The 12,926-nt window shown below is 44.2% G+C and overlaps 1 protein-coding gene across 2 annotated transcripts in view; it reads left to right on the forward strand.

Moving 5' to 3' along the window:
- The window catches only part of INPP5D (inositol polyphosphate-5-phosphatase D), a 284,565-nt gene that overhangs the window by 217,660 nt on the left and 53,979 nt on the right, over positions 1-12,926 (forward strand). For both annotated transcript variants that reach the window (XM_075340896.1, XM_075340897.1), the window contains 2 exons: positions 94-207; positions 8,196-8,275. In XM_075340896.1, the coding sequence (XP_075197011.1) occupies positions 94-207; positions 8,196-8,275 (194 nt within the window). The remainder of the gene's footprint in view (positions 1-93; positions 208-8,195; positions 8,276-12,926) is intronic.

Raw genomic sequence — 12,926 nt, forward strand, 5'->3', positions numbered from 1 at the left:
TAGTAATAAAACTCGCAGGTCTTCTAGGATACTGGACTAATAGCAGTGGTTACTCTTTGATCATAGAAGTTGTGTTTCACTCTCCCTTCTCAGATCCAGGTGATTCTGATGTACAAGGATATATCGAGCTTCTGAACTGCAAGGCGACGCTCTACACCAAGAGTCACACCAAGTTCTACATCGAATTCCACTCGTACTGTCTAGAAAGTAAGTTCTTTATGTCTCCTGGAATAAAGCCTCTTATGATGTGTTTCCAAACTGTATCCAAGCACTAAACATACCAAAGTTCTGTCATACGACTATTCTGCTTCCAACAAAAATTAGATAAATTGTTCTCAGGCCGGGATAACATGGTGACGGCTGTTCTCTGACAAGACGTGAGTCCCATCAGCAGAGCGCTAATGATGGTGCACATAGTAACTGACCAAGAGAGCAATCAATCTAATGACCTGTTTGCTGCTGGGTCGAGCTGCACATATGATTGGCTATAAGATATGTCCACTATATTGCACATAACAAGATAGGTGGACAATTTCTTTTGATATGTTGAATCAAAGGAGTGGGAACCTCGGAGGTTTGAAAATGTTAGTGATGCGGCGCCCTATTTTCAGCCCTATTTTTCCTGGACAACACTGCAGCTGCTGTGAAACATGTTGTGGGGCATTGAATAAACCGATGTCTAATTTTACTCTATGTAATTACCTTCAATGAAACTAACACTGGAGTAGATTCCATTTCACCAATGAATACATAATAATATAATGTTACTGTTTGTGCCTACTTGTCTCAGGGTCAGTAATACACACAATTCTCACACAATTAAGAAAATATTTTGATTAATTCCCCCCCTCCTCGTAGACACACTCTGGGTCCATTAAAAGGGGATGCTCAACTTGTCTCAAAACTTCCTATAGGTGTTCGGTTGGGTTCGGATCAGGAGACATATTTGTTCACCTTAGATCGCGCCATCAAACTCTGGCAGCAAAATCTAATGTGCTCTGGTGATGATTGCGCCATTTACCACTGCCATTGGCGCTCTTGTGACGCAATTGTACAGCCCCACAGGGAAGGTGGTTAACCTACTTGTCGCCGGGCAGTCGCGGGTCGGGTCAAGCGATATCACGGGTGGCCTTGCCCAGTTCCGTTACCCCAAGGCGTACAGCAAATGAAAGGAAAGTGGGGTGATGTGGAAAGTTTGTCGCAACGCCACCTGTGGTATGCAGCCAGGGAGTAGCTGCTGCAGCAGGATTCCTCGCCGGGGCAGGTGTTATGGCAGCCGGGATGGTGTCGCTCCCCACAGGCGGAGCGGGCCCCGGGTGGATAACGGTGGGTTGGCAGACCCTTCAGAGCGCCAGAGCACGGGGTGACGGCGTCGCTAATCAGAGTCTGAGTCAGCAACTACAGTTCCAGTTTCATTTACTCACTGATTTCAAGCTGCACACAGGTGCTGAACTCTGCCGTCATGGGCTCCGGTCAATCCCAGGCAAGTAAGGGGGGCCACCATCGGTATTTGAAGAGAGAAGAAGAGAGAGTGTGTCCTATTTCTAGGATGTCCCCCTCAGCAGTTAGGTACCCTGGCTGAGCTCCAGCTCCAAGCCCCGGGCCTTGGAAAGTTCAAGTTTTCCAGAGATGTCTTGTCAGAACTATGGTCCCAATGGATCTCCTTATGTGAGTGTGTTGCGCCTATTTCTACCCCCAAGTGGAACTCGCCCCTCAGGTGGCTGGCTTCAGTGACCGGGGAAAGTCCCATGATCGTGATGGCCACCCCCCTGCCTACCCTGAGCCATCCTACCCTATGTGAAGGCTCCTAAGCTGTATGTAACGTGTGAATGTGGAACACCGGTGATTAACCCCCCCTTACCTGAGATAGATACCGCACCTTAATTGAGGTGCAGTACCGCAGTACCCTGTTGCAACCAGAGCTTCAGGGGCGCCACACAATCAAAGGGCGCCAATGGTTTGTCATGACAGTGTGGTCAGCTGATGACTCGTCACTGTGATAACTCACTTCCTGTGAATGCCGGCAAAGTGCCAGAACTCACAGGAGAGCAGCATAGAGTCCCCTATGAGGACTAATAAAAATCAATTAAAAAAAAATGCAAAAACGTTTTAAAAAATGTGAAAAAATAATGAAAAAAACACTAAAAGTTCAAATCTCCCCCTTATGCCCCATTGAAAATAAAACAATAAAAAAATACACATATTTGGTATTGCCGCATTAAAAAATGGCAGATATATCAAAATATAAAAAAAATTAATCTGGTCGGTAAAGGGCATAGCAAGAAAAAAAAATCAAAATGCCAGAATTAAGTTTTTTGTCCACTACAACATTGCATTAAAATGCAATAACAGGCGATCAAAGTATCACATCTACACAAAAATGATATAACTTAACAAGTCAACTCAAAACGTAAAAAATAAGCCGTTACTGAGTAAGCCCCAGATCCCGAAAAAATTAAAACATTCCATCATAAAATGCCAAAAAAAAGCGCAATTCTTTTTTGACAAACTTCAGAATTTTTTTTACCACTTACATAAAAGTAAAACTATACATGTTTGGTATCTGCCTTGTACTGACCTGGAGAATCATGTTGCCAGGTCAGTTTTATCATATAGTGAACATATTAAATAAAAAAAATTGAAAAAACAATCGAGCAATGGCACTATTTTTGCAATTTCACAGCACTTGAAATTTTTTTACAGTTTTCCAGTTGGCCAGAATCAATGGTGTCATTCAAAAGCATAACTTGTCCCACAAAGTAACAAGCCCTCATATGGCTATATTGAAGGAAAAATAAAAAAAAATGGCTCTTGGAAGAAGTGGAGGAAAAAAAATGGAAAATCGCCGGATGGTAAAGGGGTTAAGCGTGCATGAAAGCACTGTCAACTACAGTTTTGTGTACCACTGAAAAGGTCACTGCTCGCCAAAAGCCAGACAGAGTCCAAAGTATTCTTGTCTGCCTCATTGTAGTGAATGGATCCTTCTAAAATTTAATTTCAATCAAGTAATTTGGAAATTTAGATGTAAACCCCCAATGTAGTAAGTGCTAAGTGTAGAGCACAGGACAACTGGGATCTAAAATGTCATGTAAAATGTTCCCAATAAAAGTTTCAACTTAATGCACAACAAAACAAGTCCCCATTCAGGTCTGTCATTTGTTAACAGAAATATGGGGGATTTCTAAGTTACTGGTAGCACAAAGGCTCTGGAAAAGAGATATGACCCGTAAAAGAAAACCAGCAAAATCTACACTCCCAAATCTAAAGTTCCTCGCTCCCTTCTGAGCCCCATAGTGTGCCTAAACCGTAGTTACCATGCATGTGTTTGTCAATACTGGAGGGAGAAGACCCCACTTAATTACTTGGTGTGTGTTTCATTGGGAAAGCTTTTCATTTCAAAGAGACGTGTTTTCTCCGATATGTGTCACACTGATGTCACACGTATGCAAACACAGATGTCACACTTGTGACAAACGCGTGACACACGTATGACCATACCCATGCACGAGGTTTGTACCTCATTAAACATGGACATCTGAAACCGGCCTTACACCATTCACAGTGTCCTATGGATGCTATGAGTGACAGCTCTGCCACCCTATAGCATCAAGGGCTGTCAGTATTGTGAGTGACAGCACAGTCATCCAATCTGAGGCAGTGGCATGTTGGGTTGTCAGTATTGTGATAGCCAGCCCAGCTTCCCTATCTGGCTGGGCCTACGGGGTTTCCTCCAGATGTCACCCGCTCTGGGTAATTGCATTCATATTTAGCTGTATGGCAGTGGTCAGTTGTAGCTTTCCTCAGTGTTGTGTTTACTCTGTGTTCTGATATTCTGATCTTTGTTGCCTGACCTTGGATTTACCTTTTGACTACTTGCTTGGATTTCATTTTTGCCTTGATGTACTGTGACCTTAGTTACCTGACCTTGCAACTTTGCCTGTGATTATCTCTTTGTCTTAGACTAAGGGGTACTTTGCACATTACGACATCGCAGGTGCGATGTCGGTGGGTTCAAATCGAAAGTGATGCACATCCGGTGTCGCTGTCGACATCGGAGTATGTGAATCCTTTTTACTACGATTAACGAGCGCAAAAGCGTCGAAATCGTATGATCGGTGTAGCGTCGGTCATTTCCATAATTTCAGAAGGACCGATTTTACGATGTTGTTCCTCGTTCCTGCGGCAGCACACATCGCTGTGTGTGAAGCCACAGGAGTGAATGACATCGCCTTACCAGCGTCCCGGCTGCAATGAGGAAGGAAGAAGGTGGCCGGGATGTTTACATCTCCGCCCCCCTGCTTCTATTGGCCGTGAGACATCGCTGTGACGCCGCATGACCCGCCCCCTTAGGAAGGAGGCGGGTCGGCTGCCAGAGCGACGTCGCAGGACAGGTAAGTGCATGTGAAGCTGCCGTAGCGATAATTTTCGCTATGGCAGCTATCACAAGATATCGCAGCTGCGACGGGGGCGGGGACAATCACGCTCGGCATCGCTACCATCGGCTAGCGATGTCGTAGTGTGCAAAGTACCCATAAGGGTAAGTTCACACACTGCGTTTTTTGCGGCGTTTTTGCGCATTTTTCGGGTGCGTTTTTGCTCAGAAAACTGCATGACTTTGCTTCCCCAGCAAAGTCTGAGTTTTCATTTTTGCTGTCTGCACACAGCGTTTCTTTAGCTGCGTTTTTGTAGTGCCCACAAAAACGCAGCATGTCAATTATGTTTGCGTTTTTCACTGCGTTTTCCACCCATTGAGTTCAGTGAGATGTTCAAAAACGCAATGAAAAACGAAAATTGCAAATATAGCTGCGTTTTAGTGCGTTTCTATGACAAAAAACGCAGCTATAAACGCAAGCGGTGGGTAGTACAGTGACATGTACAGGAAGAGGATTCCTTCTGTTGGTAAACACAGAAGCGTGAATCCTCCCAGTACTGCCACCGCTGCTTCCACCTCCCGTCAGGCGCCATGTCCGCTCCCGTGCGGCGCCATGGCCAGGCGGGATGTGGAAGCAGCTGAAAATCAAAAGTGAACAGTAGAAAAAAAATAATGTCATAGTCACCTGTCTGCAGATTCCCGACATGTCCGCTCCTAGCTCCTCTCCCAGTACCGCCACCCCCCGCTCCGGCTGTGTGCAGACTCCCAGGCACGTCCGATGGCTGCAAGACCTGGCGGTAATCACCTGATGCGGTCACCTGACGCATCAGCTGATCGTAAGTCTCACGGTGACGCCGGCTTTTTACCGCCCGGCTGGCTTAAACTATCAGCTGATGCTGTCAGGAGACTTCATCAGCTGATTACCGGCAGCTTCTGGAGCGATCGGACAGGATCAGACTCCCGTCCGATCGCTTCAGGAGCTGCCGGTAATCAGCACATAAGTGAGTATTTTATTTTTTTTTGCACTGATGCATCAGCTGATTGTATAAACGGCTGTTATACAATCAGCTGATGTGTGATGTGATTCAGGCCCTTGAACCTGATACATCATCTGATCGCTTTGCCTTCCATCAAACCGGTCAGATGATATTGGATCCGGATTGGACGGCGCGGGACCCTTGACCCAGGATTACTGTGGAGGGGGGTTCTTTATTTCAATAAAGATGGAGTCACTAATTATGTTGTGTTTTATTTCTAATAAAAATATTTTTCTGTGTTGTGTTTTTTTTTATCTTTACTAGAAATTCATGGTGGCCATGTCTAATATTGGCGTGACACCATGAATTTTGGGCTTAGGGCCAGCTGATAATATACAGCTAGCCCTAACCTCATCATTACCCAGCGAGCCACCCGGTATCAGGGCAGCTGGAAAAGTTGGATACAGCGCCAGAAGATGGCGCTTCTATGACAGCACCATTTTCTGGGATGGCTGCGGACTGCAATCCGCAGCGGGGGTGCCCAGAAAGCTTGGGCACTCTGAACTGCGGATTCCAATCCCCATCTGCCTAGTTGTACCTGTCTGGACTCAAAAAATTGGGCGAAGCCCACGTCATTTTTTTTAATTACTTCATGAAATTCATGAAATAATTTAAAAAAAAAAGGCCTTCCCTATATTTTTAGTTCCCAGCCGGGTACAAATAGGCAGCTGGGGGTCGGGGGCAGCCGTACCTGCCTGCTGTACCTGACTAGCATACAAAAATATGGCGACGCCTACGTCATTTTTTTGGGGGGCAAAAAACCCCTGCATACAGTCCTGGATGGAGGATGCTGAACCTTGTAGTTCTGCAGCTGTCTGCTCTCCTGCATACACTAGTGGATAATGAAGAACATATTGAAGAAGGAACTTACATCAGACCTTTTTTCTTTTTTTTTTTTTTTTCAACAATCTTTATGGCATTGTTCACTGATACAAAACATGCAAAAACGCACCAAAGCGCTTCAAAAAAACGCAGTGTGTTAACTTAGCCTTAAGGGTACTTCTCACATAGCGAGATCGCTGCTGAGTCACAGGTTTTGTGACGTACCAGTGACCTCATCAGCGATCTCGCTATGTGTGACACTAAGCAGCGACCTGGCCCCTATTGTGAAATCGCTGATCGTTACACCCTGTTCTGGTTCATTTTATAGTCGTCGGGCTTCCGCAGGGCAGCACGCATTGGTGTGTTTAACACCTTACCCAACGACCTCGTTCGTGACTCATGTAGGCGTGCATCTTCGTTGTTTTCCGTGCCCTCTCTGTTCTGATTGATGATTGCTACTGCGTTCAGATTGACCGCTTCCATCCTCTGTTCTGGCTTGTAGATCGCAGTACATTTCAGAGGACTGAATTCACTTGTCCCACACCGCGTGTAGCAGCAGAACGTAATACAGTCCATTCTGCATCGGGACTGTAGGCTGGACAAGGATGGAGAAGGATGCAAGCGCTATTATGTTGCCTTCTCTAAAGGCAAGGCCGCCCAGTCACAACGCAGTTACGACCACCAATCGGAGCAGAGGGAAAAGGCAATGTAGATGCACGCCTATGTTACTAATCAAGATTTGAATCGTGCTATATGACAGGGTCCCAGCGACCGCCGATATCGTTGTACAGATCGTTATGGGTCGCCGTATCGTTGCTGCATCGTTGGGAAGATCTGACTGTTTGACAGCTCACTAGCGACCCTGTAGCGACGTACCAGCGATCCTGACCAGGCCGTATCTTGGACGGAATCGCTGGCTTGTCGTTTAGTCCTCAAAAGTAGTTTTCAACCACAAATAAAGTACTGGCAGACTAAAAGAAAATGGGATCTGTCTTACAATACGGCAGTGTCTTACGAGGATGGGCAGCAGCGGTGGTGGAGTTGGGCTACTGGAGGCAGCGGCAGTGGTGGAGTAGGGTGATGCTACGGTTGGTGCAGTGCATGTCCCAGATGCTCACTGCAGGTGTTGTGAGGCAGGCAACATCCACAAAGTGTCAGCGGTGCAGGCTTCAATTAAATGCTCACCCGGAGGCGGCGCGTGCGCAGACGAGATCTTGGGCAGTCAAGAGCTTTATCTGCACCCACGCCGACTACGGACGCCATTATTTGAAGCCACACTGCTGACATTTTCAGGATGGCCACTGCTGCAGTACAGTTGCCCACAGCCTGCAGCATGGGCGTCCGCAGCCCTCAGCACAGGCACCCGCAGCATTGCCCCTGCCTCCTGCTACCCCTCTCCTCCTCCTCCCAGTAAGCTACATTCACATTATAAGATGCACCCCTCATTTTCCTACCAAATTTTTGGGAGGAAAAGTGCATCTTATAATCCGAAAAATAAGGTATATACAGCAAGCAGAAGCAGCTCTCCCCGTAACTATATAAGTCCAATGCATATTCAATAAAAGACGCTGCAAAAAGTCATCTAGCTCCAATAATCTGTGGGAATGTCATTGTGAATGAGTGGGCAGGCTGTCGATACCATGGGACTTCAGCCACTGGCGCTCACAGTTTGCATGTGTGTTCAGTCCGAAGGACAGCGGATGATGTACTCTCCAAGGGTACGGTAATGGGGATGGACCAGATATGCCAAAATCCTACGCGTTTCAGAAATGAACCTTTTTTATTCATCAGGGTATATGACCTTACAGACAGTCTTTCTTATATTGGATGGCACTTGCTTTAAATTGTGACATCATGTAAAATCTTTCCATGTGCCAATTCAGAACACTAGGACAATGGGGTCTAATATAATCTTCTGTGTGCACCAGAATAACCAAAGATCTCATTATATTTTTGACTTATAGATATGGTGAAAAGCTCAGAGGCTGAAGACCAGGAATGTGACAGTGGAATTTTAGTAGTTAAGTTCGGAGTTTTACCAAAGGTGATTAATCCCTGTTGTACATTTGTCTCTCATCATGTATGTGTGCAATTCTTGTCAGCTATTCATCACAATTAATTGGGGCACTTGGTAAGCCATAATTTAAGTTTAATATTTCTATCATATGGTCAGGCTTATTATTCAGTAAAAAATGATAGAATCAACCAAGAGCCCTAATCATCTAGAAGTCATCTCTGTTCAGCCCTCACAATCCAGACAAGCTATAGTTTATGGAACCGAGCATATACTAAGAAATTAACTAGAAAAAAAGATGTTTCCAAATGCAAGTTAAGGACAATAATACAACTTGGGATATTATTATACTCACATCTCGAAAGGTTTAAATGATCTCCCATCTAGTTAATGAACTGGCGTCAGTGACTGATGATACTTATATAATTTGTGTGATTCTAAAGGTTGATAATGTTACAAGTGACAAAGTGTGTCACATGATTCCATTGTGATATTGCATCTTCTGTATTTCTAAAATAAACCATACAGAATATACAGTGCTGGCCAAAAGTATTGGCACCCCTGCAATTCTGTCAGCTAATACTCAGTTTCTTCTTGAAAATGATTGCAATCACAAATTCTTTGGTATCATTATCTTCATTTATTTTGCTTGCAATGAAAAAACACAAAAGAGAATGAAGCAAAACTTAAATCATTGATCATTTCACACAAAACTCCAAAAATGGGCCAGACAAAAGTATTGGCACCCTTAGCCTAATACTTGGTTGCACAACCTTTAGCCAAAATAACTGCAAACAACCGTTTCCGGTAAGCATCAATGAGTTTCTTACAATGCTCTACTGGAATTTTAGACCATTCTTCTTTGGCAAACTGCTCCGGGTCCCTGAGATTTGAAGGGGGCCTTCTCCAAACTGCCATTTTGAGATCTCTCCACAGGTGTTCTATGGCAGAGGTCCCCAACTCCAGTCCTCAAGGCCCACCAACAGTGCAGGTTTTTGGGATTTCCTTAGTATTGCACAGGTGTTAATGTAATTACCTGCCCAGGTGCTGGTTCCAACAGCAGTGCAATGCTAAGGAAATCCTGAAAACATACACTGTTGGTGGGCCTTGAGGACTGGAGTTGGGGAACCCTGTTCTATGGGATTCAGGTCTGGGCTCATTGCTGGCCACTTTAGTAGTCTCCAGTGCTTTCTCTCAAACCATTTTCTAGTGCTTTTTGAAGTGTGTTTTGGGTCATTGTGCTGCTGGAAGACCCATGACCTCTGAGGGAGACCCAGCTTTCTCACACTGGGCCCTACATTATGCTGCAAAATTTGTTGCTAGTCTTCAGACTTCATAATGCCATGCACACGGTCAAGCAGTCCAGTGCCAGAGGCAACAAAGCAACCCAAAAAACATCAGGGAACCTCCGCCATGTTTGACTGTAGGGAACGTGTTCTTTTCTTTGAATGCCTCTTTTTTTCCCTATAAACTCTATGTTGCTGGCTTTTCCCAAAAAGCTCTACTTGTCTCATCTGACCAGAGAACATTCTTCCAAAACGTTTTAGGCTCTCAGGTAAGTTTTGGCAAACTCCAGCCTGGCTTTTTTATGTCTCGAGGTAAGAAGTGGGGTCTTCCTGGGTATCCTACCATACAGTCCCTTTTCATTCAGATGCCGCCGGATAGTACGGGTTGACACTGTTGTACCCTCGGACTGCAGGGCAGCTTGAACTTGTTTGGATGTTAGTCGAGGTTCTTTATCCACCATCCGCACAATCTTGCGTTGAAATCTCTTGTCAATTTTTCTTTTCCTTCCACATCTAGGGAGGTTAGCCACAGTGCCATGGGCTTTAAACTTCTTGATGACACTGCGCACCGTAGACACATGAACTTTCAGGTCTTTGGAGATGGACTTGTAGCCTTGAGATTGCTCATGCTTCCTCACAATTTGGATTCTCAAGTCCTCAGACAGTTCTTTGGTCTTCTTTCTTTTCTCCATGCTCAATGTGGTACACACAAAGACACAGGACAGAGGTTGAGTCAACTTTAATCCATGTCAACTGGCTGGAAGTGTGATTTAGTTATTGCTAACACCTGTTAGGTGCCACAGGTAAGTTACAGGTGCTGTTAATTACACAAATTAGAGAAGCATCAAATGATTTTTCAAACCGTGCCAATACTTTTGTCCACCCCCTTTTTTATGTTTGGTGTGGAATTATATCCAATTTGGCTTTATGACAAATCTTTTTTTTCTTTTTTATTGAAGTCAAATTAAATGAAGATAATAATACCAAAGAATTTGTGATTGCAATCATTTTCAGGACGAAACTGAGTATTATCTGACAGAATTGCAGGGGTGCCAATACTTTTGGCCAGCACTGTATATAAAGGACGAAATTATATAATAGACCAAAAAGATAAACTCCTAAAAGATAAAATTTATTTGACTATTAAAATACAAAATGCTAAAATACTATGTCATATTTACACACCACTACAATTCAGACAACGTCATGTGAGGAGGGTGCAAAAGAGGGCAACTAGTGATTGGATGGTGAGGTCACGTGCCTCTGTGACTAGCCATCCTAGTCTCATAGACCCAGCATTGGTTGTTCCCTAGACGCATACTTCCTGATCTTTCGTGAAGACTTACCAGAAGTCTCATTATCATGTTAGGCAAGCTTATAATGACAGGTGACAGCTCTATACACATGATCCACCAATCACAATAGGTAGTGTAACAGCTGACTCTGTTCCCCTTCCCTTCACAATGACCTTTGCACACACTCATTAGATGCATCAATACAAAAGATACAATGTGAGCTAGTCTATTGCTGCTAATGTGCATGTAGATTTTCTGCAAGAACAGAACGTGTGAATCTAGAATAGCCACAGTGGCCAGTGTAAAAATGCCATTTCTACTTTTTTTTTTTTAAAAAAAAAAATACAGATCGAGGTTGATCCAATTGCTGCGGTTTAATCATTAAAATGGCACTATCAATGTCCGACAGCAGTATTTAATTGATGTCATTTTTCAGTGTGCCCACACGTACTGGCTCCCATAAGCCCTCCTGCTGAAGACCACTGTATAACTGACAACATAGTCCTACTGTGTAACTTCATAGGTTTTTTCTATCCTCTGCAATATTGTGACATAAGTAGTGATGGGCGAACCCAAACTGTAAAGTTCGGGGTCCAAACAGAACACATAGTGTTCGTTCACATGGTCCCAAGCACGAGTTTTCCTGGGATACCCGTGTTACAGTTTGGGTCCAGGGGCTGTAAAAAACCCACATTGTTAAAAAACATTATAATTACACTTACCGATCCCGTGACATGTGCAGTAGACCCGTTCAGCCACTGTCTCCCAGCCGCTTCTGCTTCCAGGTCCGATCATTAACTTCCGGCGGTGTTCACTGCACTGCTCGTCTCTCGGCAGTCTTCGTTTTTTTTCAGCCGTGTTCGCGGTGATGTCAGAATTCACCCGAGTCCATGGCTTAGCCATGGAGTCGATTGAATTTTGACTTTCACTGTCTGTGTCTGACTACTTCTCACTCTGTAGAGATGCTTGTCTGTACAGAGCAATGAAGCATAGCTGACATTGCTCTCCCTGATGGCGGTGACACGCTGAGTAATAAAGGGGTTAAAGCCAGCTTTGTATTATCAGCTGGTATTAAGCTCGAAATTCATGGTGTCACACCAAATTAGACATGGCCACCATGAATTTCTAGTAAACAGTAAAAAAAAAACACATGGAAAAATTTTTTTATTAGAAATAAAAGAAAAAAACATTTCGAGACTCCATCTTATTTATTAGAAAAAATCCTTATTCCGATGTAATCCAGAGGGAGAGCAATGTCAGCTCTGCTTCATGTCTCTTTACAGACATGCGTCTCTACAGAGCGAGAAGCAGGCTTACAGTGACAGTCAAAGTTCAATTGAGTCCATGGCTTAGCCATGGACTCAGGTGAACCCCGACGTCACCATGAACACAGCCGATAAAAGCCGCAGACTGCCGATTGATGAGCAGTGCTGTGAATACCACCGAAAGTTAATGATCAGACCCAGAAGCAGAAGCGGTCGGGAGATAGCAGGTCTGCAGAATGCGTCCTGGGACTGGTAAGTATAATGACAATGTTTATTATTAACTATATTCTTTATTTTACAGTCCCCCAAATACAGTTTATCAAGATATAAAATTATTTAAACCGTACGATAAAACGCTGAATAGAAAAAGACATCGAAACGTCAAAAATTCCATATAAAAACTATCAAAATGTCATACGAAACTCCAAGTGGTATCACCTCAGGGTATAAAAACCAAGCCCTCGCACAGCTCTAGCAGCACAAAAATAAAAAAGTCACAAGTCTTAAGGCCGCTTTACACGCTACAATTTATCTGACGTTCTCATTAACGATGTGACACGCCCAGATCGTAGTTACGATTTGCCGAGATCGCACATAGGTCGTTTTTTAGCGGTCACACGTAACGATCGCACAAGCGACGCCAAATCGTTCAGCGATATATTGTTTGACCAAGGCAGTCGTGTGTATTTTGTTCGTCGTTGGCAGGGTGTCAAACGTAGCAATATGTCTGCTGCAATCCAAACGACGAACAATATTTTGAAAATGAACGATGTGTTAACGATCACCGATTTTCAACCTATTTGCAATCGTTCGGTGTCGCACGTAGATGTCACAC

The sequence above is a fragment of the Anomaloglossus baeobatrachus genome, chromosome 3, assembly GCF_048569485.1.
Source record: "Anomaloglossus baeobatrachus isolate aAnoBae1 chromosome 3, aAnoBae1.hap1, whole genome shotgun sequence".
Taxonomy (NCBI): Eukaryota; Metazoa; Chordata; class Amphibia; order Anura; family Aromobatidae; genus Anomaloglossus; species Anomaloglossus baeobatrachus.